Genomic DNA, 27,053 nt, shown 5'->3' on the forward strand with positions numbered 1-27,053 from the left:
CTTTAAACAGTTTGAGAACTAATCTGAAAGAGGAAGAAGACTCTGTATATATTGGCTAGCAGATGTGCCCTGCCCCGCCCTCTCCCCTCTTGAAAATAGCAGCGATCCATCTCTGCAAAGAAGCTTGCCTAGAGAGCAAGCACATATAAAAATCTCCAAGGTATCCTGATTTGCTCGGCAGCTCACCAATGAAGGTTAGCTCTCCAAGGGACTCTAGATACATTTATTGAAGACCTGGAGCCTGTTTCTGAGAGCCAATGCAAAAGGATCCTAAACTGTGAACCTTGAAGACAGCAGGTAAGATTTGATATTTCAACACTAGTTCCAAAAGAGTATGTAGTAAAATTCAGCTGATGACAGATTTTAGCAAATTACCTAGAGTTTTGGGATAACCAGTTTGCCCTGCCTGTTTTAAATTAAACTGCTAATATGAATTCTTTCTACTTAATTTCTTGGTCAGATATTTGATAATGTAATTAGTCTGTCATTGAGTATGGCTCATGGCTTCTGCTAGGGGTTTAATGTGATAAAATATGAAGCAGGCACTCCCCAAGCCTCTAGCACCTTTGTGATCAAGCCACATATGTAAAACTTACCTTAAATCCTATTTAAAGGGCTCAGGGAAGTGTCTCTAATGTTGAGGCAGTTTCCTTCACTGTAGAAAGATAATACATAGTGATTGCTGAAGGTAAATCAAACAGTGAAGAGTAACCAGGCATTTTCATAAGGTATTTTCACACTCGTTTTCTCACTTGGACCTCTCAACAAATCCTATAATTAAAATAGGGTTCATGCTGCTCTTGCTTTATCAGTTTGAAAAATGAGGAAAGAAACTGAAGGAGGTTAAGAAATTTTCTTGAAACATACCACACAACTAGAAACAGGCAAGGACTGACTAGAAATTGCAAAAAGAAAGTTCTCTCAACTGAAAACAAATATAAGAAAATTATATGACATATTTTGTAACTTAAAAGTATCTGATATAGACCAGGTTAATACAGAACCAAAAATTTATGCATTTTATAAAATCTGTGGAAAGGAGCAATTTTTCCTTAGCAGCAAAGAAGTTATTTTCAAGGGTGAACAAATAAATGAACTTGTGGGATCTACTTCTTTGAATTTAGTGGGGTTCTGACTTCCAGTTTTCTGAAATTGTTTTGAAATCTATAGAGAGGCCACACACATACATTTAGCAAATGATTATTTAAAAGGAAAATATAACTAAACATAGATTTCTTTGTATATTATTTTCAATATAATTATATTTTTTAGAATATAGTATAGAATATAATGAATGGCATTGTATTTTAAACATATTAGTTAAATGTGTTTCCAGACAATTTTAAGCTTACCATATCTATTGCAACAAGTTTTTTTAAAATATATTTAGTTATACATGGACCAAATATCTTTATTTTGTTTATTTAATTTTATATGGTGCTGAGGATCAAACCCAGGGTCTCACAAGTGTGAAGTGAGTGCTCTACCAATGAGCCACAACCCCAGCCCTATTGCAACAAGTTTTAATCATTCAAAAATATTTTTTCTGTCATTGTTTTATTATTAATAACCCAATTAATACTAAAAACTACCTATGTCTATACAGTAAATAACCACAAATGTTATATTTAATTCCATCTCTTTAACAAAAAAAAAAAAAAAGTGCTCCTCAGCTTCCCTAAATATAGACTAGGACAGCCAAACACTTCCTGCAAATAAAGTAAGTCAGCCTGGGAACCAGTGAGCCCATACAAAATGGTAGGTTAAGGAAAGTTTGCAGATTGAGCCAAGGCTGAAACTCACATATCAATGTCTTCCCAATCCAGAATCATCAATTTTTACTTTTCACTACCTTCTCCCTCTTGTCTTTAATCAAAATTTCAAGGCATTTATGAGCTATTTATCTGGAATAAAAGCAAGATTCTTCCATGGTTCAGAAAATTGTAAATTTGCAGTTGCAGTGTTATTAACCAATGAGGGATTCTAAAGGGAAAGCACTGATTCTTAAGGTACATAGTCGACCTTGTAGGTTTGATACTAAGAAGAATAACTATCCAATCTAGCAATTAGCATAACTCTGTGTGAACTTCTATTTTGATTCATTTTGATATTTCTCAAGTTCTTATTGAACATCATTTTTCTGAAGTTTGATGTAGTCCAGTTAAACAAGTGTTGATCAAGCTCAATACAATTAGTGGCATAAAGTAAATTATAAGACATGGTTCCTGCCCTTGGGGAACTTAAAGTGTTTGTAGGACCTATAAAAGATAAAAATAGAAAAGAGTAAACCAATGTCATTTTAATGGCAAAGGAGTTCAGAGAAGAAGATAGTTTGCATAGAGAAGGCTTCAGAGAGGAAACAAAAATAAGATAGTCCTAAAAGAATATGTAGGATTTGGAACCATGGTGTGAAAATCTTCTGTGTACATTGTATGTGGCCAAAATAGGTTGTTCAAATTCAATGCTAATCACAGAAATGATGTCAGAAATAAACTGTGCCAAGATGAGTTTAACAGAGAAAGACATGGTAGAAGGACCTGTAATCCCAGAAACATGGAAGGCTGAAACAGGAGGATCACAAATTTAAGGCCAGCCCAGAGAACTTAGTAAGACACTGTCTCACAGATCTACAAGAATATAATAAGGGCTAGGGAAGTAGCTCAGTGATGGAGCAACTTTTATTTGAATACCCAGGACCAGGATAGAGCATAGACCAAAGAACCTGATCTGGACTGAGTAAAGAGATTTGGGTTAGAGAATAACAGAAAATAAATTTGAATAGAAATTTATGGGTGAATTATTAGATACTGAATCTCCAGCACTTTCTAATGGGAAATTATCAGTAAACTTTGAATATATAAAGACTTATTAGAAAAATATTGTGAGTAAATGAATACAGCAGAATTTCATCAGTTTCACTATATTTGGTGAAAACTAGAAAATAAACTTAGAAGTTAATGAGGCTCTGGGTTATATTGGTGACAGTGGCAATGGAATGAGAGGGACTCAAGAGGCATTTAAAAGGAAAAATAAATGAAAGTTGATGAGTGAGTACATGCAATCATCATAGGAGAGGAATACATCAGATATTGCATTCAGATATGTCTAAAGTTTTAAGCCTGTGGAATCTGGGCAGTGGTATCACTGCTATTCACAGAAATAGGTAACTTGGGGATAGAAGCAGGAATGCAGGACATGATGAGTTCTGGGTTTGATCTATTGAGTTTGAGGCGATAAAAAGAATTCAAGGAGAAATATCTGATGGGTGATGAGAAAAATAAAGGCCCTAAATATGAGAGATGGATAAAAAATGGAGGTAAAGTTAAATCTGGAGAATGTGGTAGCCAAGACTATAAAATAAATCAAAATTTGTTTAGAGAAAACATATCAAAGAGATGACCATGGACATAAATGGACAGTGTCTACCTCTTCAGAAAAGAGAAAGTGGACCTATAGAAATAAGAACTACAGAAATATAATTCTTATTTTCCTCCCAAAATGCCAAGAGTCTTGAGGGAAGGTACCAGGTTATTTATTTATTTATTTTTTAATTTCCCCCACCCAACAATAACTATCATGGTGCCTCATACACACCATAGTCCCCAAATAAATGTTGAGTTATTCTAACATAAGCAATATTGGGAATTTTTGCTTCAAGGTATCTCATAGCTTAACAGTGGTTATTCTAAACTATCTTGTTGCACAGGTCTCAGTGGGAAGGATTCTGGGCCTGGAGAACTGGGATTTCATCCTCACTTTGATATTTAATCAGCTGTGTGCTTTCTAACAAGTTACTTAACATCTCTATTTTTTAATTTCCTCATGCATCAAATGGGTATTTTCCAAATCTATTAAAGTGATAAATATGAAAGTAACTGAAAATTCACACCATTCAAAGGGTTTTGTTTAAATTCCATCCATTCCAGGATGATAAAAACACACAACATAACCAACCACTCCGTTGCATGTCGACGGAGTAGGGACAGTTACTTTCTACACCTTATATGACACCTCTTGGTCAGGGGCTTCACTCTTTGTCTTAGCAGTCTCCTCCTACTCCTGGTCCTATTAATAGGATCCAGCCTTCTGGTTGCCGTTAGCCCTGCAAAAATTCTGCACATTTCAATGTGAAGAAAATATTCTAGTATTTAAGAAGTATTTCTGTAAACACATTATCTTTTTTTCATTAGCTATTACTTCCATGAAGCCCATTGATTCTTAAGATTAAAAGCTAAGGATAAAAATAATGTTGTACAACACATTATGAATGCAATGTAATATTTGACTATTCTGTCTTTAAGCCATTTGTACAGCCAGAGATTTAGTTGTAATACAAATCATGTTCCAAGAATATATAGGTGTATATACTACATGTGTCTCTCCATAAAATTCAAAGACTTAAAACCACTTTTATACCTTATTTCAGTATTGTTTGCATTTCTGTCTAACATGGACATCTGTGTGATATGATTTCAAGGCCAATGAGGAAAGCTTTCTCAGGCATGAGCAAATTCCTGAGAAATATTTGTACTAATCAACACCACAAAAGAAATGGAGTCATAAGTCAGAATGCCAACTTGTTGTTTTGCAGTGAGGAAATACAACTGCCAAGAAGTCTGAGAGACTAATAACAAGTAGTAGCATATGCTCATTTCTACAAAAAAAAAAAAAAAAAGCAATAAAGGAAGTCGTTTAGTCCAATTAGATAAATACAGACATCTTAAGTCCATTAATGCATGTTACAATCTTGGTGCTAAAACACCCTCAAATGACAAATATTTTAGCCCCTCATTAAAGATTCTTCATAGATTAGTAGAAAAGGCCATTGTTTAAATGTAAATCGAATTCCACAAAACTCTTCTATCCTGCTTATTCATTCTATCCCATCTCATTCCATCCCATCATGATTTCTCCCTTCCTTGAGCTCCACCAGTTCTTCTTCTGGATTGGGGAGGGATATAAGTATATAAGGGAGAAAAGAGAAGGAAAAATCTTTAAGATCATTAAGATTTTAAAAATTAAATTATTTATTCTAATTTGTTATACATGATGGCAGAATGCAATTCATTTCATATTACACATATAGAGCACAATTTTTCAAGTCACTGATTTACACAAAGTATTTTGCACACCATTCATGTCATACATACATGTACTTAGGGTACTGATGTATAACTCATTCCACCATCATTCCTACCCCCTTGCCCCCTCCTTTCCCCTCCCTCCCCTTTGCCCTATCTAATGTTCCTCTATTCCTACCATGCTCGCCCCCCCCCCCTGCCATTATGAGTCAGCATCCTCATATCAAAGAAAACATTCAGCCTTTGGGTTTTTGCAATTGGCTTACTTCACTTAGCATTATATTCTCGACTTCATCTATTTACCTGCAAATGTCATGATTTTATTATCTTTTAATGCAGAGTAATGTTCCATTGTGTATATACCAAAGTTTCCCTATCCATTCATCTACTGAAGAGATCTAAGTTGGTTCCATAATCTAGCTATTGTGAATTGTGTTGCTATAAACATTGATATGGCTGTGTCCCTGTAGTATGCTATTTTTAAGTCCTTTGGGTATAAACCGAGGAGAGGGATAGCTGGGTCAAATGACGGTTCTATTCCAAGTTTTCCAAGGAATCTCCATACTGCTTTCTAGATTTTTAAAGAAGTTAAGGAAAGCCCTCATAGAAATAGGGGAAAAAGGACAAAACAGAAGAGTAAACATGAGCCGTTGGATATTTAAATACATAGCTGGTTTTCCTGGAAATAAACAAGGAAACTTTATTTTATTTTAGTGCTTATGAAATTAATAAATCACACACATTTGAGCCCCTTCTCAAATGTAACTGATGGAAAAGGAAAAAGATTTGAGATCTGTGCTTAAGAGTCCCTTGACTCATTCTGATTTTCTCTTCTTTTTCCTCAATCCCCTTTTCCTAAAAAGGAAAGAAAAATCCAGTTTCAAATCACATGAGATATCTAAAGTATAGAGCTATTATTCTCACCTACTGGATTAATAACCTTATTTTTACATAGGTTTGTCTTTGTGTCATCATGAATTCAACAGGCTAAGAGGAATTGAGCTAACAATAACAACTTAAAATATCTCTGACATATTTATTCCAAAATTCCTAAGAAGTCCCCAGACATTAAAAGCTTTTCATTCCAGATTGGATAACTTTTATTTTTATTTATTTTTTTTTAAAGAGAGAGTGAGAGAGGAGAGAGAGAGAGAGAGAGAGAGAGAGAGAGAGAGAGAGAGAGAGAGAGAGAATTTTTTTTTTAATATTTATTTCTTAGTTCTCGGCGGACACAACATTTTTGTTGGTATGTGGTGCTGAGGATCGAACCCGGGCCGCACGCATACCAGACGAGCGCGCTACCGCCTGAGCCACATTCCCAGCCCCTTGGATAACTTTTATGCTTAATCTGAGTTTGAGTTCTTATTTAAGACAAAGGGCCCTCAATACAAAGCTATTTCCTAGAAAACAATTATCTTGCTTCCAAATTCCCAGCATCTAAATGCCAAGACGTTAGGCGCAGGCCTCATATTCAGCTGTAAACAATGGCTTTAGAACTTCAGAGATTCCAAGTTTCTGATAATTAGAGACTTAAGTATAGAGGTATCCTTGAAAGAAGGCAGACCCTCTGGTTAGTCCTTACAAAATGTTCAAAAGTATGCAGGTTTTCTGAAACATATTTCTATCTCACCTATCTTTCTACCCTGCACCTACACTCATTAAAATCTCTACTGTCTTTTTATGACAAGCTTTTCCCTTCAGTCCCAGTCTTATACATCAATTTAATCTTATTACTGTTTATGACATTATACTGAGAGGACACACTGTACCATTAGCTCTGAAGGCCACGACCAGGGTCCTTTGGGGTTTGACAGTGTTGAGTGTTTAGATCTCAACCATCTGACAACAGAGTTGCTTGATTTGATGAGAATGATATTCTCCCCTTAAGGAAAATAAGCTACTGCAGAAAAAACATCTGACAGCTGTCAGTAATGTGGCATCAGTACCCTTGTAGTTTTTAATACTAGTGAGAATGCTGCTAAGCATTTCTCTGGAAACAACAAGTAAGAAAGCTATTTGTTGTAATGATAGAACTACAAATGATAACAGCAGAATCTTTTTGCCTCCTGTCCCAATATATTTTATTACCATAGAGAAAAGGCACTGGGATTAGTACAAGCCTGATTGTGTATAGAAAAAGTCACCATGGAGGATGGGTAGCTTTGCACTAACCAGTAACCAATCACTTAATAAATATTTATTGCGTATTTTTCTATGTGCAAAACACTGTGATAGGTTAGACTTTGAGGTTACAATGCTTAAGAAAAAAATGACTGAATTTTTTTTATGCCCAAGGAGAGTTCACATTCTACCCACAGGAACAAGATCCCTACATGTTAAAAATAATATGAGGTAGTAGAATACTGACTATCATATTATTGATACAGATAATAAACATAACACAAGTTCAAAGGGAGAGGGGCATGTGGGATGAGATAGACAAAGTGGTGTCAGGTAGTAAAATCTGAACTGAGCTTAGTATGATTTTGGAAAAAATAGTAAAAGTTTACATTTGTATAGAGCTTTACAGTATACAAAACACTCAGATTTGTTGACTCTTCTGTTCCTTTATACAACCACCCAACAAACATTAGCAAGCAACTAGTGTATCAAAAGATTAATACAACATACTCCTAACTTCCCTGATCTCAGACTTGTAGGATGAACAATGCAACTTTTTTTTTTTCATTTGACAGTAATCGGCTATATGATGGAGAAGAAGAAAGAGGGAATCAGAGACTTGAGTAAATAAGACTGGAGCTCCACTGAGCTGCACCCTCATGAAATCTAAGTTTCCTAAGTCGTGCCACTGCTCAGCAGAAGTGGAGGAAGTATCTGCCTTAGGGGGCTGAACCCTGAGTCCCAGCCTCTTCCACTTCCTCTTCTGCTTTAATGCTACCCTTGTCACCCCACCCCTGTTGGCAGTCCTCCAACATACATAGACCATCCAGTACATGCTAGTATTTTTTAGAAAGGTAAAGAAAGTCTTGGGGAATTTTTCAAATTAGTAGAATCAGAAAATCATAGTCAGATACTGATTTAATCTTTCAACCTCTTCTGTTAGTTCACTTAAAAGAAACCCCACATCATTAGTCCCACCTAGGCTTCATGGTCAAACACATCCTGTGTCTGGATTCTCATCAGTCTCTGACCTAGGCCAGTTTTGAACTCTCCTCCAGTCCCACTGGATTACTTATTCCTTCTTTGTTTTAAGCTTTTTGCCTTCCCTTCCTGCCTAAATGTGTGCATAAAGTCTGTCCTATCACCTTTCCTTTCTTCTATAATTTGAAAAGTGTCCATCCATGGGTCCTGGTCCTCTGCACTCTTTTTGAAATTTCAGGTTTCTTTTTAATAGACTCTACCCTCCTAGAAGTGTCCACATTTCACTTCCACTTTACACAATTATTTAGATTCCTGTATGAGATAGCACTTATGTTTGTACACCAAAGCATGTTCCTCCATCTACACCCTAGACATCAACCCTGGAGAAATAAGTACTCTATTACACAAAATCACTTAAAACCATACAGATGCTTTTGTGAAGTTGCCCAATTAGGAAATGAGGACAAAAAAGGATAATGCACATCCACTGCCATTAATGGGTTCACTATCTGCCTAAATGACAGACATGTAAAGCCTAAAAGAGCAATTATAGCACTGTAATAAGTTAGCATGTTAACATTCATAGGAAATAACAACTTCAGCCTGAATCTTGAAATTTCTCAGGTTCACTTATTTGGCTAGGCAAGGGTGAAAGGGATACACACAGTTCAAGCATCTTCAAGTAGCATCATGAGATAGGATCCTGAACATTGTTGGTTAAAGGAAGAAGTTCAGAAGGTATTACAAAATGAGAATGAACAGAATTTAATGAAGGATAAGATAAGGGTGGGGTGGAGTCAAAGATAGGCCTATGATTGAGTGTTTTGAAACTATTAATTACACACAAAAAAAAACCCCCAGAAAAATCAGTTTGAGAAGTAAATTTGGTACAGAAGAATGTTGAAATTAAGAAAAAAGTCAAGCAATTCAAGTAGAGCAAATTGGCAGGCAAAAATGAGAGACTCGAGTTCAGGTGAATATTTGTGGCTAAGATAAAGAATAGAGAGAGGGCTGGGGATGTGGCTCAAGCAGTAGTGTGCTCGCCTGGCATGCGCAGGGAGCTGGGTTCGATCCTCAGCACCACATAAAAATAAAATAAAGATATTGTGTCCACTGAAAACTAAAAAATAAATATTAAAAAATTCTCTCTCTCTCTCAAAAGAAAAAAAAAGAATAAAGTTACCCACATGCAAGTTGATAAATACTCCAAGAAAGACAGAAACAAAGAACTGAGGACAAATATTGGCATTTCACAGATCATGATGTTCTAATGACCTCAATTGACTATCTAAAATTACATCATTGATGAAGGGAGATTAAAAGGAAGAGTGAAGATAGGGGTAGCAGTGAGGTAGCAGAACTAGTTTGATGGTCATACTTTCTCACTAGTTATGTACTCCTTTTTGTTTCTACTAGTGCATTATAGTTATACATAACATTGGGGCTCATTTTGACATAATCATCCATGAATGAAATGTGATTTTTCTCCACCTCAGTTCCCAGAACTTCCTCTAGTTATGTATTCTTGAACAAGTCATCACCACCCTACTTTCATCCCCAGGTTTCAGTTTTTTCACATGTAAAAATTCATTGGAACAGGATCTCAAAGAATACATTCTACTGACATGAGCCAATAATATAATTTTCTTTTTAAAAAATAAAGTAGAATCTCACCAGCCATACATTGTATTCCTTCTTTACATGCAAAATACTTTGCTAACCACTCTAGAGGGAAAATGGGGAAGTAAAATAGTTGAAGGAGAAAATGTAAAGATATAATCCTGCTTTCAGGGAACTTGCAATCTAGTTGAACCTACTGACCTCACTTTAAAATGAGCCAAAGTAAATTCTATTTCATCTGTGGCTCTCATGTAAATTTTTGTTGGATGAGGAACAAACAGCTTAAATTTAGCACTCCTACAAAGTTGTGTTTATTAATTTTTTGCTTTGGTAGAATGTTCTGGTTAAAAAATCCTTGTTACTTTTTCAAGAGTTACACTAAAGAAAAATAATAAAGTAACATTACTAATGAATTTTAAACCTAACGTACCTCAATAAAGCAAACTTTAAATGAGCTAGTCTGATTCAACACATTTTTGGGCACCAGTATAATCCTTGCTAGGTTATGCAGAAACTATACATATTGTTAGATCTGCATCTATAATTTAATAGTAAAGGTTAGGCAGATATAAAAATTACTAAAAGAAAAAAGTAAAAAGAAGAAAAAAGAGACAAAAGTAAGTAGAAACAGAAAGCTGAAATCTGTGACTGAACCATGCAACCTTTCTGACAACCATTCTCAAAGGTCTGAACATCCCCCAAATACCATTTTCCCTCCTTCCTATCTGTTCCTTCCACATCTGATCTTTCTACCAAATCTTCCTTCATTATGCCCTCTGGAATTCCTTGTCCATTTTAAATAGGTTCTCCAAATCCTAAAACACCACAAAGAATTGTCCCACTACTCCTTGCCTTAAGTAAAACTTGATCCTTGCCATTAAAAATAAGTTGCTCATTTTTCTACCCCCACTCCATGTACTATGAAAGCAAGAGAGTGTATTTGCTATCTCCTGACACCCTTGTGCCACATCTAAACCAGGACTCATCTACCATAATGCTAAAAGCTATTCATCTGTCACCCTCTAATCATCCTTACCGATGTCATTGTCTGTTGATCTCCCAGTTATCCTTTTTTCCTAATTTACTGGATGTTTTAGAATTTGACTCTTTCAGTCCTCCTTTCACAACAGACAACATCGTCTTCCTACTTCATCAAGAAAATTGTTTCTCAGGAATGGACAATCTCTATTTTGGGAGCTGCCGTTCTTTTTCTCCTTGTGTCTGTATTCTTTTCTCACTCTGCATCCTCCAGGAATTCCCCACTCCCTAACAGATGAGCTCAGATTCTTTTTATTTTATTTTTTTTATTTATGTGGTACTAGAGATTGAACCTAGATGCACTTTACCAATGAGCCACATCACTATCTCTTTCTAGTCTTTATTGTGAGTCAAGGCCTTGCCAAGTTGCTGAGGCTAGCCTTGAATGTGCAATACTCCTACCTTAGACTGCTCAGGACTTGGGGTTATAGGTATGCATCACATGTTCAGCATAAACTCAAAATTTTTAGAATGGCATATAACACCTTTAATGGCCTAGTTTCTGCATTTCTTCCCAACCTAATTTGTCACTTTAAACCTCATAATTCAATCACACACACATACACGCATGCACACACACACACACACACACACACACACACGCATGCATACAACCTTCATCTTACATTTCACCCATATTAAATTATTAGATGCTCCCTAAATATGCCAGGCTATTTCACACCTTGACAACTTGCACATTTTACTTTCTCCCCGACCCCCAGCCCCACTAAAATGCTCCTCTACAGTTAGGTGCAGTAATGCTTGCCTGTAATCCCAGAGACTTGGGAGGCAGATGCAGGAGAATCATAAGTTCAAAGCCAGCCTCAGCAACTTAGCAAGGCCCTAAGCAACTTTGGGAGACACTGTCTCAAAATTAAAAATAAAAAGCCTGGAGTTGTGGCTCAGTGGTTTAGCATTCCTGGGTTCAATCCTCAGTACCAAAAAGAAAAAAGAATATTCCAAATGAACATAAAGCCTTAATTTAGATTTTCATTGTTTTAGAATAATCACTGCCTTAATGTTCAAACATCTATTTAAGTTGTGCTGATAAAGGATAAATGTACGTTTGTTTATGCCTTTTTTGTAAATAAAGATGCCGTGATCTATGGCTTCTGTTTGTAACAATGTTTGTTAATATAGCCAATAGAGTTATTTACAAAAAGTGGAGCATGTAATTGTTCTTCATATACAAGAACTGCTCTGTCTTAGTTACCTGGATTGTCCTAAGATCATTTGTAAAAATTGAAATTTGGTTATTAAAAAGAAACTAGAATTCTCCAGAAAAAAATGAATGTTCCTCTCCATCTGCCCTCTCTTATCCTTTATGAAGCTTTTTATAACATCCATAAACTATTTACTATTTCTATTCTCTGTGTCTTTATATTCTTATAGCACAGCTGCTATAATGATACAGTGCATTAATTTGTTAACATAACTGTGTCTCCCTCTAGTATAATGTAAACACTTTAAGGGTAGGGCCTGTGACTTATTTTCTAAATGTCTAACACAAAACTGGAACATATTAAGTGGTTAATAACAACCCTTTTAATACAATTATTATATTACAGTAACTAAAAGAATAGGAACCTTTTTATGGAGGAGATGAGGTAAGAGATTGTCTGAAAGATGATTAGAATTACATCTGATTGTGATGAGGAAAGAGGGTATTTCACAGTTGGCAATATGACCTGAGCAAAGGAAAAAAAATGAGAAACAGAGCTGGTCATAAGGTCATATTTATGTAATGGACACATAGTAAACAACAGGAAAGTGACTCTATATAGTTAGAATGGAATATTAGTATAGTCTTGAGTAGTTCTTTGAGTTTAATCAATTGGTCACTGGAGACTCTTGAGAGGAAAGTGATATGAATTGAATTGCATTTTAAGAAGAATAATTCAGTATAAGTCATAAGGACAGAAAAAAAACTGAAAAGAAAGTTGCAATTTCTAATATACTATAAACAGTATTTCCATATTATAACAAAAAAAAAGAGAAGAAAAATGGATCAATCATTGGTGTGCAGTCTTCTGCACAACTGCTCAACCACCACAATTTGCACCAGTGTATGAATTTGTGTTATGTGTCAGTGTTTCATGAAAGGCTTTTTGGAATCTGAAACCTAACCAACCATGTGGTGTAGTGAAAATAGCACTGGACTGAGTCAGGCATCCAGGCTCTGTCACTAATTTGGTGTGTTACTTTCAGCAATCATTTTATCCTTCTGGGTCATGAAGGGAGTAGGGTTGGATTAGATGTTCTCTAAATACTCTTCCAGCTCAAATATTGTTTAAAAAATTAAGTTGTCCAATTCCAAACACTGATTATTATAGCCATTTCTGGTAACTTCTTCTTACTAAGTAACTCTGTTTAAGAATTATTTTCAGTATCCTAACACCTCCTTCCTTTCATTAACTTGTGCACAGTGATTTGGTTGAACTTACAGTTGCGTGGGAACATAGCTTTCATCCCTTTTCATATGACTCACTCTGTAATCATGCTGGATCTGAAATCCTCATGAAATTCTGAACACCAGACACTAATACTTTATTCTTTGTCCTGCTATTTCTTGTTCTAAATAGCAGTGTCCAAGTAGCACTGGTATAATTTTTCTACCAGAATACACCTTAGGGAAGCAAATTTGATATTATGCTAATAGATTCAAAGCAACAAGAAGGGCCATGAGAAATAATTCAGAAAAGTCTAATGGGATGAGATTTATACCTTTTTATGTAGGGAGCCAGAAGCTTCTGAGAAGGGATAAAGTATGATCTATATGGTGTTAATCATGACTACCTCTCTGTTCCTGACTCATGAATAAGTTGAAGCTTGCTTTTCAAACTTACACCCATTATTCATATTCATTCTCCCTCTCTCCTCTGTCTGTCTCTTTCTCTCACCTTGCAACAAAATATCACATTTCTTGACTGGTATTTAACAAACTACATAAATACACTTGGTGTTCTCGTTAGTTACATTCCCTATTTCATTTAATTCTTAAAAGATATTCAGAATTCTAACCCCCACCCATTAGTTGGTAACATCCATATAATTTTCTATCTCTGGATTTTCTCAAGTATATTAATAACACAGTGGTAGAACAAGCCCAACCCTGTGACAATGTCACTGCCAGACAAACATGAATCAGGTGTCATCCTCAAGCATGAGTCCTGTCACCAATTCAATGCCAGTTAGAAATACCTATTGAGGGCTTACCATGTCCCAAGCCCTGACTTAAGCTTGCTGACAACATGAAGATGGATGAGTCATGCTCTCTGTCCTAAATAGCTTCAGTTAAGAAGAGCTAAGCCAAATAAATAAATAGACATAATAGAAACTTAGGAAACATTTTTTAAATTAATGCATGTAATACTAGGCAAACAGTAATAAATTGTATAGTTATAATGTATTTTCCTATTTTGTTACAAAGGATAGAATTTAAAGGCTTAAATCAACCTGATGATCTCTTCTCTTTAGAAATTCAGTTTAATTTCTTCTTATTACTTCTTAATATTTAATATGAACTGATTTTCAACTATTTTTATAAATATTTTTCTAGACATAAAGTTAAATTTAGAGGCTCAGTTTAGCTGAATTCATTAAACTAATTATTTGAGAGTATTTTAGATAAGGCCCAACAGATATTTTCTTTTATTCTGTTTATGATTTGACCACAAGCCTTTAATCATGTAATCAAAATCATTCAATTCAATCCAATTTAATTCATAACTTTTCATGTGCTATTTACTTATAGTCAAATCTTCTTCCAATTCAATCTATTCACTGAGAACAGATACCAGGCTGCCTATACCTGAGAGGAATGTATCTGCATTACTGTTTTCTACAGTATTAAAGGAAATAAGGTACAGTTTTCTCCTTCATATTCAAGGGTACTCAATATGGAGCAAATGGATGATATTCTGTTTACCCCTTGGGTCTTTCTTTAATGGCACCATGTACCATTTTTCAAGAATTTCTTTCAACACTGCAAAAACTTGCCTACATTCTCAGTTTCTTCAGTAATTTGGCCTGCTTCATTATTTTCATCTTATACATGAGAAAACTGAGTATCAGACATGTTAAGTAACTTGCCTAAGGTCAACCACCTAAGTATAGATTCTACTATAACTCAAACTCAGACCCATCCTGGCTCAAAAGCTGTTTTGTTTTTGCCATTATATCCATATTATCCTTGCCTCAGCAGAAAATTAAACTGAGTTTTTCTCCTTTCTTAAAGGAGAAGTAGTTTGTATAACTAAAATAAGAAGTCATTGTTTACCAACCAGGGAACTTGTTATACATAAGAGATGGTATAGAATAAAGCTAAAAACCTATTTGCCCACTGACAGATGAATGGATCAAGAAAAGGTGGTTTGTCCACAAAATAAAATATAATTCAGCCTTTAAAAAGAAGGAAATTCAGATACTGACCAAATTATATTGTTAAATCATGTGCATGTACATATATGTAATAGCAAATTCTATTGGTATGTAAAACTGTAATATACCTATAAAAATGTGGAGGGAAAAAAAAGGAAATTCTGTAAGGTGCAAAAACATGAATGAGTACTAAGGACATAATGCTAAGCAAAATAAGCTAGTCACAGATAGACAAATAATGCATTATTCCATTTACATGAAGTACCTAAACTAGTCAAATTCATAAAATCAAAGAGTAGAATGTAGTTGCCAAATGCTGGGAGGGTGGGAAAGAAGAGCTATAAATCAACAGTCATAAAGTTTCAATTAAGCAAGATAAATAAATTCTAGGATTCATGTTTAAGCAAGTAAATATTTATTTTGATGTTATTTATCTGATCTAAAAGACATTTTTGTTTTAAGTAATATATTGGAAGGTATTCAAATATGCCTGACAAGGCATAACAACCTAACTTGAAGATATATCACTAAAGACTCTCATCAGCAGAGACAGGGTTGTAGTTTGTTTCCTTTCAAGTATTTGAATTCTAAAATGATCTCAATAGATGATCTTAATTCTGGAGTTTGGTTCCCAGAAAACTGTGATAAATTTTCCAAAAATACACAAGAGGAATAGCTGTCTTAAACTAAATTTGGGTACTTTAATATTACCAGTTTCAAGGTGTAAAACAAATTTCAAATCTTTTTTACTTGTGTTAAAAAAGGACTAGTTTGTCTAGGTTATTCAGGGTCCAAAAATAAAACTGTGCATGTTAAGGATAAGATATATTTTCTCAGAAATCAAGTCCTGTTAGAAACCCTGAAGAATAGATTTGGGGCATTTTTATGAAAACCTGAATGAATAGATTATTAATCCTAGAATCCTGAAGCCATATGATCAGACAGGATGGGCACCTCATAGAAGAGATGATAAAAATGAACTGACAAAGATGGCTTCAGGATTTTCTATTTTAGAAAACCTGAAGTATGTGGTCCTACTGTCAGAACCAGAAATATAATTTGCAAAAGGGATAAGGCCAGGGAGAAGGACTTGTGAGCCCTGGCAAGTGGAGCAACTTTAAATCATAAAACTAGCACTTAGTTTACAAACCAATGGCAAATCTAGAACTATTGTCCTGCCTTTAGAGGGCCTGACCAAAATGGTGTCTTGAGGGGCTAGGACCGTAGCTCAGCGGTAGAGCGCTTGCCTAGCACGTGTGAGGCCCTGGGTTTGATCCTCAGCACTACATAAGAATAAAATGAAGATTAAAAAAATGGTATCTTGAATATAGTTGATATAGTTAAGGAGGAATTGAGTCTTTCCCACAGATGTTTTTCTGAGAGAAACTCAGGGAACAACGAGCAGTCCTAAACAATCTTGTGTTCCTCTTTTTGAAGCTATAGAACACTTATCCTACTTCCCTCAAGAAAAATGAATACCTTAATCTTTATAGATTTGCAAGTGGTAAACTAAAATGGACTCAACAGATCATATAATCTAACCCTATTGTATTACAGATAAGTGAAGAGATAACAGAGAGAAAGTGATTTGCCCAAGATCACTTTATTAATCATCCACCAGAAACTAAGGCATGATTCATGTTTTCTGCCTATCAGTCCTACAAATTTTCCACCAATCCTATTGTCTTTATCCATGCAAGAATTCTCTTTAATTTTGATAAGACATCAAGGAAATGATACAGAAAGTAGATTAATTTGAATCAACCCAATATTTAAAGGCACTATACTATGTACATCAGTAAACACTAAAGGGATAAGAACTGTTTATTGTCCTTTGTTCTAGTGAGACCAGGATGAGAATAATGCATAACCTCAACTCAATGACCACAGAGATGACTACAACAAAGCAAATAAATGAAAAGTATCAAGAAAGACACAAACAAGTCAGGCACAATGGCACATACCTGCAATCCCAGCAGCTCTGGAGGCTGAGGCAGGAGGATCATGAGTTCAAAGCCAGCCTCAGCAAAAGTGAGGCACTTAGCAACTCAATGAGACCCTATCTATAAATAAAATACAAAAAAATAGGGCGGGGGATGTGGATTAGTGGTTGAGTGCCTCTGAATTCAATCCCTGGTACCCCCACTCAAAAGAAAAGAAAGAAAGGCACAAACAAAATACTATAAGACTTCAAAGGAAAGAAACATAAAATTGGATTGAGAAGATCAAGAATGGCTTTTTGTTTGACTACAAACAAAGAAGAGGCACTATTACCATTTCATTTAGTAGAAGATATCAACCTGAGGACTACTTGGGTACATTTGTGAATCACCCCTTCTTTCTGAACCACATTTAGCACAGTAATTTGTAACAAATTCTTGTTCATATGTAATTCTGTTGCAGCAACAAGAGTTATGATGGATATGATGAGTTTGGACCTTATATCCTTATATCTCCAGCCTCTCTTATTTAAACAATGGTTTAGAAGGGCTGAGGGAGAGAGAGTATCCTCTTTTGTACAAAAATATGGATTCCATAATATTTATTGACTTGAAATAAATTGAACTTAACATGAGTCAAATAAATGATTTTAGTAACTCCTGGATTAAACCATTGAAATCAAAACTATATATCCATACTTCATCACTTCCACCCACCCAACCACCCAGATATGAATGATAGTATCCAATAGTGGCAGTAGCTCCTGTCAGAAACAACAGTCCTCAGTAGGGGTGAAAATATTGAGCACTTACTATGTACATAGCTAAAAATTCCTAAAGGAACCACAAAAGATCCCTCATAATCCCAAACTTGAAGAAACACTACACTGTTGCCCAGAAAATGTGGTATTTATTCATTTGTGCATATAGAGATTGGGCTAAACTATAATTACACAATTACCATGGAAAAGGATAGTTAGAGCATTTGGCTGGTAGTAAAGTTCCCATAGAAATTCATAAACTTTCTTTCCTATTCTTGCATGGATAAAGACAATAGGATTGGTGGAAAATTTGTAGGAGAAGTACAAGCTTGTCTAAACAAATAAACTAACAAAAAATTACAACAGAGGTGAAGATAATATTCTTCACTGATTAGATGAGTAGAATCATATAATTTTATGATCAGAAAGGATTTTTATATATTCAATATTTTGTCAGTATATCTTCATTAATATATAGAGACTTGGAAAAACTAAATAAACTATAAAGTTCACTGCCTGATTAACCAAATATAAAAGCCAACTCTGAATAATTCTCCACCTGCAACCCACACTTTCCCCAGACTATCATAGGTTGCCTTTATGAACTTCTTACCTGAAGAGCAGACAATTTGAAAAGGGAAAAGATATTGGAGAAGTTCTGAAAAAATGATTGAGTAGAAGGTAGATGCAAATGCAGTATTGTAGCTGTGGATCCAGGTTTCTATTTTTTAAAACTAGACTGTGTTTTATATTTTTTGAATTTCCTTCATTTTCCTTTTGGTTTTCATTTTTCCCCAGATGACTTCCTTTGGAAAGTCCAAACCTGTTTCTACTTGCTAAGAATAAACTGGAGGAAGATGTTTATTTTGGTGGCATTGGGACCACACATAAAGGGAAAATGGCTAGCCTCTAAAGACCTTACAGGCAGGAATGAAAGTTTTCATAGAACACAAAGAAAAATTTTTGAAAGAAAGCCGTTCGGGCTGCTTCATTTTCAATAAAACCATTCTCTGTTCATTACTTGGAAATCTGTTACAATTTGTTATATTGTCAGATAGAATTTAATTGAACAGATATATACTCATTAAAAGTTTTGTATATGCCATATGTGGTGATCCATGACCGCAATCTCAGATTCTCAGGGGAATCACAAGTTTCAGGGCAGCCTCAGCAACTTAGTGAGATCCTGTATCAAAATAAAACAAAAAAAGGTTGTTGTGTAAGTCAGTGGTAGAGCACTTTCCTAGCAAGTACAAAACACTGAGTTAAATTCCAAGTTCCAAAGGAAAAAAAATAAGTTAACTATACATGGTTGCAAAACAGCTTATCTCTGAATGTATGTATGCCAAATTATAGATAAAACAATAAATACCATCATGATATTATAGGGAGAAGAATCCAAGGACCTTTAAGCCATCCTTCCTTCAAAGAAAACTACACTTAAGCCGTTCCAGACAGACAAACTTGATATTTCCAATTTTCTAATTTCTATGCCTAAAAAACTAGATCCTTTGAAAAGAATTTGCAAGTCATTTCCCATTTGAACCTTATAATGAAATGTCTGTAAGAGAAAAATAAGGGAAACATCATGGTTTCATAGAAAAAAAGGCATATTATCTAATACTGTGTTCAACTTTATGAAGAGAAGTCATATGCTCATGGCAGCAAACATCTGTGACCAAAAACTGTATTCTAAGTTCCTCCACTGGGAGTGTAAAAATGAATGGAGGGAAAAGAAGGTCATGGAATCCAATGACAAGCCCTAAATCTGTCAGTAAAGCTTTGATGTTCCACCACACATTATGGATCTGTACTTAATGCTGCTAAGTTCCCATGACCTTCTAGACTACTTCTGTGGTCATTAACTTTCTTTTCAATCTTATTATTTCAGCTTGGGCATACTTTGACATTCCAAAGAAGAACGGACCATCATAAGAAGGAATATTTGTGAAGAGTACTGCAGTTCCAGAAAGAGGTATGGTTTCCATTTTCAAAACGAACCTTGCTTTTTAAACTTGCAATTATCTTATAAAAATAACTTCCTTCATTATCTATACAATATATCAATTCCATTTATGTCTCTTGCTTGCCTTCATTTATCAACAAATGACTTATTTGCTTTGTGTTAAGATGACTCTTATTATACCATAGGGTGACCTCTCTACACTTCTAAGCTATTACTCCTCCCTTTCCTAACTATGAAGTGTTTTAAGGCAAGGATGGATTCTTACACATTTTAGATTTCCAAATGAATTCACTGTATCCATCTAGTAGGGTCAAATCATTGCGATATCATATAAATTTTATAAAAGTTGATTAAATGCTACTTTGGAGAAGCAAAACCATCATCTGTGAAACGATTGACTTAGACTACATGATGTCAACTCCTACAGAATTCACCACTTGTTTGAAAGTTTTATCATCTTTTTATGGCTTAATATAGATTATTGAGTTGATATGTTTATAAATTAACAATTGAATATAATACTGAAATTTATAGAAAAGCTTATTTTGGTGTATAAAGGATGATGAGCTTATTAGTGTAACTAGAGATAATCCAATTGTGTATTTTAATTGTTATTTATCAGCATTTGGGGGCATCTTTCATTAAAATGTCTGAGATTTTCAAATTTGTTTGTAATATGTAACAAATAAGCACATAATTAGTCAATGTCAAGGATATGGGTGTTTTTAACCCTCACAGCTAGTCTTATAATTAATTATCTTCTTTAATGCTTTATGAAGCAATTATACTTATACACAACTTTAGGCTCTGAGTCTGGAAAGGTGTTTAATTACATTGGAATGAGAAGATAATTCTAAGAGACTTCAAATGATAAATAATACATTAAAATGATAAACTTGCTCTATCATTGACATATTCATTCAGCACTTAATGATACTTATGGACAAGATATATATGCACTAAGCCCTGTATAAGATATCTACTTATCAGCCAGATAGTCTGGGAAGGAAGATAACACATCTACACAAATCTTTGATATACAAGTATATTTAAAGATCCCTATAAGTTCAACAAGAATAGAAATTTCTATGGATGGAGGCTGAGGGAGTGCATAATCAAGAAAGTTTAATTTGAAATGAATGATGGATAGATTTTGCGCATGCATAGATGGAGAAAAGGACATTTCCAAAAGAAAAAAATACCATGAAAAAAGACAGCCAAAAGGGAAAACTTGTAGCACACACCCCTAATATAGTAAAACAATTATTCATTTGAAGTATAAGAGTTATAATTTGGAGAAGAGAGAAACTGAAAAATATGAATTGCAGCCAAGCGATAAGGAGCCTTAAATATCAGGCTAAGAAGTCTGGATTTTATTCCAAAGGCACTTGGGAATCACTGACTTTTTAAAATTAACATGTAATGATTCATATAATAATGGGGTCCAATATGATAAGTCAACAAATATATATAGAACATACTGATTAAATCAAGGTAACTAGCATTAAAGATTTCAAAGGAAGAAAATGGCATAATTGGAAGCTCCAATGTGTAGAAAATTATTTAGGAAAGATTTTGTAGCAAGACAGTTTGAAGATTGATGGTGGTAGGAAGGGATGTTGACAATTATCTAATGTCTTTCAAGTGTGCCTCTTTCAAAGTCTATTGCAGAGGATAGAAGGCTGATTTCTAGGGGCTTCAGAGATCTTGATCAAGGGATACAAACTCTCAGTTATAAGATGAATCAAGTTCTGGAGATCTAATGTATAGCATGCTGAGTATGGTTACTAAGACTGTATTAAATACATGAAATTTTAAAAAAATATATTTTTAGTTGTAGATGGACACAATATCTTTATTTTATTTACTTATTTTTATGTGGTGCTGAGGATCGAACCCAGAGCCTCACACGAGCAAGGCAAGCACTCTGCCACTGAGCCACAACCCCAGCCCTAAATAGAAGAAATTTTTAAAGAGAGTAGATCTTATATTTTCTCACCACACAGACACACACACACACACACACACACAGACACACACACACACACACACACACACACATACATGTTAAGTATATGAGGTGATGGATGTGTTAACTTTGTGGTAATCATTTCACAATGTATAGGATATCAGGTCATCATGTTGTACACCACATTGCACCTGTATATCAAATATATGCAATACTTATTTCTCAATTTTACTCAATAAAACGAAGGGGGAAGGCTATATCAAAAATCTCAACAGCACCATCTAGTGCCACATAGCATAATATTGCCCAGTTTGAGGAAATATTTAATAGGATTAATCAAAGACTGGATTAACTCTGGCCAGTTTCCCTTCCTTTCACAACTGTTCCTGAGTTTGGAGAACCAATGTTAGAAGAGGTAGGTAACTGGATATTAAACTAAGAAATAATGCAGATATTGGGAATGGTAGTCTCATTTTTCTCTATGCATCAGAACTAATCCTCTTCAATTTGTTAATCTTCTACCAATAGTTCTTGGTGACAAATAATAATAGAACAACTAGATAGAATGGCTAGATGCATTGGTAACACATCCTCAATAGCAAATATGTTGTTAGCCATATTAAGCCTGGGAAGTTTATTCCACCTGCAACCACTTACATAGCTATCTATTTCTGTATCCTTGATGTGGAAAAATGATTGGCTCTGTTGATCGCTGGCAGCTCTTGTGTGCTCAAGCAGTCCTCCTACCTTACAATCACCAAACCCTGTTTTACCAGGGAGCAAGATCTGTGTGAAAGGTCAATAAATCAGACCTTGATCAAATACTGTCTGCCATATTACATAGTGATGTGTCAATTTCACTTTCATAAAAAATAAGAGAATTTGTAGTAACACTAAAGAAATTACTACATCTTTGCAAGATTGTTAGAGCTTGTTAACTATCCTGATGAACTTAGACCAAGTAACAATTTCTTGCTGTAAGAGAATTGACTGTATATAGCGAAACATTAAGACTTTAAGTATAGGAAGAAAAAAAGGATGGAGAGCTACAGCAACTTCCTCACCCAACAATATATTCCCACTAGTTGTATCACATATTTACTCAGAATCTTAAATTATGGTACAAATTTTATAAATGTATTTCACCTCTCTGGAACATTTTTCACATTATCAAAATAACTAGTTGGTCTCTATGTTTTCTCCAGCCATGGTATTTTGTGGTTCTAAATAAAGTCATCCATGTCCTAGATTAAGAATCTCTCCCACAGAAGTGAATTTCACTACTAACAAATTAGATTATTTCCCAAGTTATTAGCAGCACTCACCAGATGTTACCTAGGAAGCTCTTTTCTTGAGGGAATCAAGTATTTTCATTCAAGCTTATTCTTTTTTGTTTGAGCAATTCTTTTCTTTTTTATTGGTTATTTTAAGTTATACATGACAATATAATTCATTTTGATATAATTATAAAAGCATGGAATATAATTTGCTTTAATTCAATCCCAAGAACCTCCCCTTCCCCACTCCTCCCTGCTCCCTTTCCTCTCCTGATCTTTCTGTCATTTACCCATAGTTATTTTTTAAATTAACTTCTTATGGATGTACACAATGATGAGATTCATTGTGGTATTTTATTATTTAACATAATTCAAAGAGTCCTTGTAATAAATAGATAATTGATAGATATTCATATATGTGAAATTAATATCTCAAATTTTTCTTAAATTACAAAATTTAATAAATTACTTGAAAGAAAACTTTATGGAATAGTACTAGAGTGATTGACTTAAAATAGGGAAGAAATATTTTACCTAGATCTCAGGGTTAAGAGGAAGTCAATCAGGCAAACATGGATAGGAAATAAGAAAAAGTTTCTTCAGTCAGGCATGGTGGTTTATGCCTGTAATAGCAGTGGCTCAGGAGGCTGAGGCAGGAGGATTGCAAGCTCAAAACCAGCCTGGCAATTTAGCAAGGCCATAAGCAATTTAGTGAGGCCCTCCCACAAAAAAACGGGGGAGGGGGGCTGGAGATGTGGCTCAGTGGTTAAGCACCCCTGGGTTCAATCACTGGTACCAAAAGAAGAAGAAAAACGTTCTTCTAAATGCTTGTAAGACCTAAACCTTCCTCCTGGGGCCAGAAAACAGTCAAATTTCTCTCCATTGCCTCATAACACTTGCTTCCTATTGCAGTCAAAATGTATACATGTTGTTACTATGAAATAAAACAGTGATACTTCCTATAATTTAAAGTTTAGTAAAAATTGACAAGTTTTTTTTTTAATATGTTGTAGGCACCAAGCAAACATTCCTAGAGAAACATGGATGGAGCTGGAAATCTGACAGTATCTTCTTCCAGTAATAACACGTGCCATGACACTATTGATGACTTCCGCAATCAAGTGTATTCCACCTTATACTCTATGATCTCTGTTGTGGGTTTCTTTGGCAATGGCTTTGTGCTCTACGTCCTCATAAAAACATATCATGAGAAATCAGCCTTTCAAGTATATATGATTAACTTAGCTGTAGCAGATCTCCTCTGTGTGTGCACATTGCCTCTCCGTGTGGTCTATTATGTTCACAAAGGCATTTGGCTCTTCGGAGACTTTTTGTGCCGCCTCAGCACCTATGCCCTATATGTTAACCTCTACTGTAGCATCTTCTTTATGACAGCCATGAGCTTTTTCCGATGTGTTGCAATTGTTTTCCCAGTCCAAAACATTAATTTGGTTACACAGAAAAAAGCCAGGTTTGTGTGTGTTGGCATTTGGATTTTTGTTATTTTAACTAGTTCTCCATTTTTAATGGCCAAATCTTACAAAGATGAAAAAAACAACACAAAGTGTTTTGAGCCTCCTCAGGACAATCAGGCCAAAAATCATGTTTTGATTTTGCATTATGTGTCATTATTCATTGGCTTCATCATCCCTTTTGTTATTATAATTGTCTGCTACACGATGATCATTTTGACCTTACTAAAAAATTCTATGAAGAAAAATTTGTCAAGTCGTAAAAAGGCTATAGGAATGATCATAGTTGTGACAGCTGCCTTTTTAATCAGCTTCATGCCATATCATATTCAACGCACAATCCACCTTCATTTTTTACACAATGAAACTAAACCCTGTGATTCTGTCCTTCGAATGCAGAAGTCAGTGGTTGTAACCTTGTCTCTAGCTGCATCAAATTGTTGCTTTGACCCTCTTCTATATTTCTTTTCAGGGGGGAACTTTAGGAGAAGGCTCTCTACATTTAGAAAACATTCTTTGTCCAGCATGACTTATGTACCCAAGAAGAAGGCCTCCTTTCCAGAAAAAGGAAAAGAAATATGTAAAGAAGAATTTAAACCCATATCCAGTGTAAACCAATGAAGAGTTTCCCAAACATTTTCTAAAATCATTTACAATAAAAATAAAAATTTCCATTAACAATTTGCAAATATTTAACTATGTGTGCCTCCTAATCTACCTCATTTATGCATCACATTATCAGATATTTTAAGTGTTAAGAATTCAACCCACAGCTAAAGGCTAAATTATAAACAGTTGTTTGACCATTCACCAAAAGGTAGAGAATATTTGGAGTGTAAAACATGGATCTGAGATCAAAGTTTTCCTCCACAAATAAAAGCTTTACAAAGGATAAGGGGTACACTTTTAAGATATAAAATCATCAAATAATTCTCAATCATCCTAACATATTCCTTTGCTTGCATGCCATCAGATGAGAACTGGAGATGACCCAAGAGTTGCACAAAACGTACTGTTAGCCTCCCCCTTTGTAGTACTGAGTAGAGAAGCAAAGTAGAGCCACTTTTTCCAGAAGAGAATGTACACGTTCTAGAACGTGCTAGTGTTCAGCCAAATGACCCGAAAAGCTCTGTGCAATGTACATTTTGGAAACGGAGGAAAATATATCTGATCAAAGATCAGCATGTCTGCAATATTCTTCTCCCCCTGCCTCAGGTCTACAAAGAGAATGATGGCCTTTTAGTTGCCTGTTGAGGTTCCTATAACATTCTCTCCATACATGACATATAATTCTTCCTTAAGAAGCCAGACAGGGCTGGGGATTTGGCTCAAGCCGTAGCGCACTCGCCTGGCATGCGTGCGGCCCGGGTTCGATCCTCAGCACCCCATACCAACAAAGATGTTGTGTCCGCCGAGAACTAAAAAATAAATATTAAAAATATTCTCTCTCTCTCTCTCTCAAAACAAAAAAAGCCAGACAACTAGCACTCCTGTATATAAACAGAAAGTAATTAAAAATTTATCTGAAGAAACAGGGGATCTACTTTCCTACATGATTATTATTAGGATCAAAATTAACTACAAGGAATTTCTGAAGAAAATTTTGAATGTCCATGTTACAAATTCTTTCAAGACGTGCATATATTATGTATAAACATATAAATATATGTAGGTGAATTTGTTCTATGATATGTATTATGGGTGAAAGTTAATTATAAACTTTATTATTATTTCATACTTTTTGCTTTTATTGGCATGTTGACAGTAATATCAAAGATTTATTTACAGTGATTTTTATATTAAACTGGAAGCTTTGTTCTTACAACCATGATAACAACTTGGTTATAGCTACAATATTCATGGGCAAGCTTTTGCTGAAGTGCAGTATGTTCCTTGACTTTGTGGATTCAAAAGGCACATTACCTCAGAAGAAAAAATTACGATCGTGAAGAAAAAAGGAAAACTATGAAAGGAGACATTCTATCTAAATCTGTCACATGTACATTATTTATATATATCTTCTAATGTGGCAGTCTCTTGAAAAAAAATCACAAAACATAAATAGAAGGGGGCTCTAAGGCATAGTAATAATTGGTACCCATGGATTTTTGTTTAATATACGTGAGACTTGGAAGTACTTACACTTTTGCTTTATACTGCTTTTCCCTTACTTGAAACAAAAATCAAGCATAATTGTCATAAAATTCAGTTCTTATTTCTCATTTACTAAGCCTTCTGTTATTTGGCAAGCAGCACAGTGTGTGAGAATAGCACTACATTGGAAGCCAGAAAACCTAGATGCTAACCTGGTTTCTACTACATGATACTTGTGTAAATTTAGGATATGATGTGAACTTTCTTATTTGTAAAACGGGAAATATTTGTTTGGCTTTCCATATAGGGCAATTGTAAACCTCAAATGAGATGTTATATTAAAGTTTTACTTT

General features: G+C 34.9%; 1 protein-coding gene across 2 annotated transcripts; it reads left to right on the plus strand.

Annotated features, from left to right (window-relative positions):
* Positions 1-25,295, plus strand: Cysltr1 (cysteinyl leukotriene receptor 1). Of its 2 annotated transcripts, XM_040282572.2 has the most exons (4): positions 1-297; positions 14,596-14,704; positions 19,814-19,897; positions 24,148-25,295. In XM_040282572.2, exon 4 carries the CDS (start codon positions 24,175-24,177, stop codon positions 25,225-25,227), a length of 1,053 nt encoding a protein of 350 aa, XP_040138506.2. In that variant the 5' UTR covers positions 1-297; positions 14,596-14,704; positions 19,814-19,897; positions 24,148-24,174; the 3' UTR covers positions 25,228-25,295. The 2 variants fall into 2 exon arrangements, with proteins under 2 accessions (XP_040138506.2, XP_005328873.2); XM_005328816.5 differs by lacking the exon at positions 14,596-14,704 and having other exon boundaries at positions 2-297.
* The last annotated feature ends 1,758 nt before the right edge of the window (positions 25,296-27,053 follow it).

The sequence above is a fragment of the Ictidomys tridecemlineatus genome, chromosome X (genome assembly GCF_052094955.1).
Source record: "Ictidomys tridecemlineatus isolate mIctTri1 chromosome X, mIctTri1.hap1, whole genome shotgun sequence".
NCBI classification, from domain to species: domain Eukaryota; kingdom Metazoa; phylum Chordata; class Mammalia; order Rodentia; family Sciuridae; genus Ictidomys; species Ictidomys tridecemlineatus.

Bases quoted from the DNA above. Each gene is read 5' to 3' on its own strand.
- Cysltr1 (XM_040282572.2), top strand. From the start codon at position 24,175: ATGGATGGAGCTGGAAATCTGACAGTATCTTCTTCCAGTAATAACACG.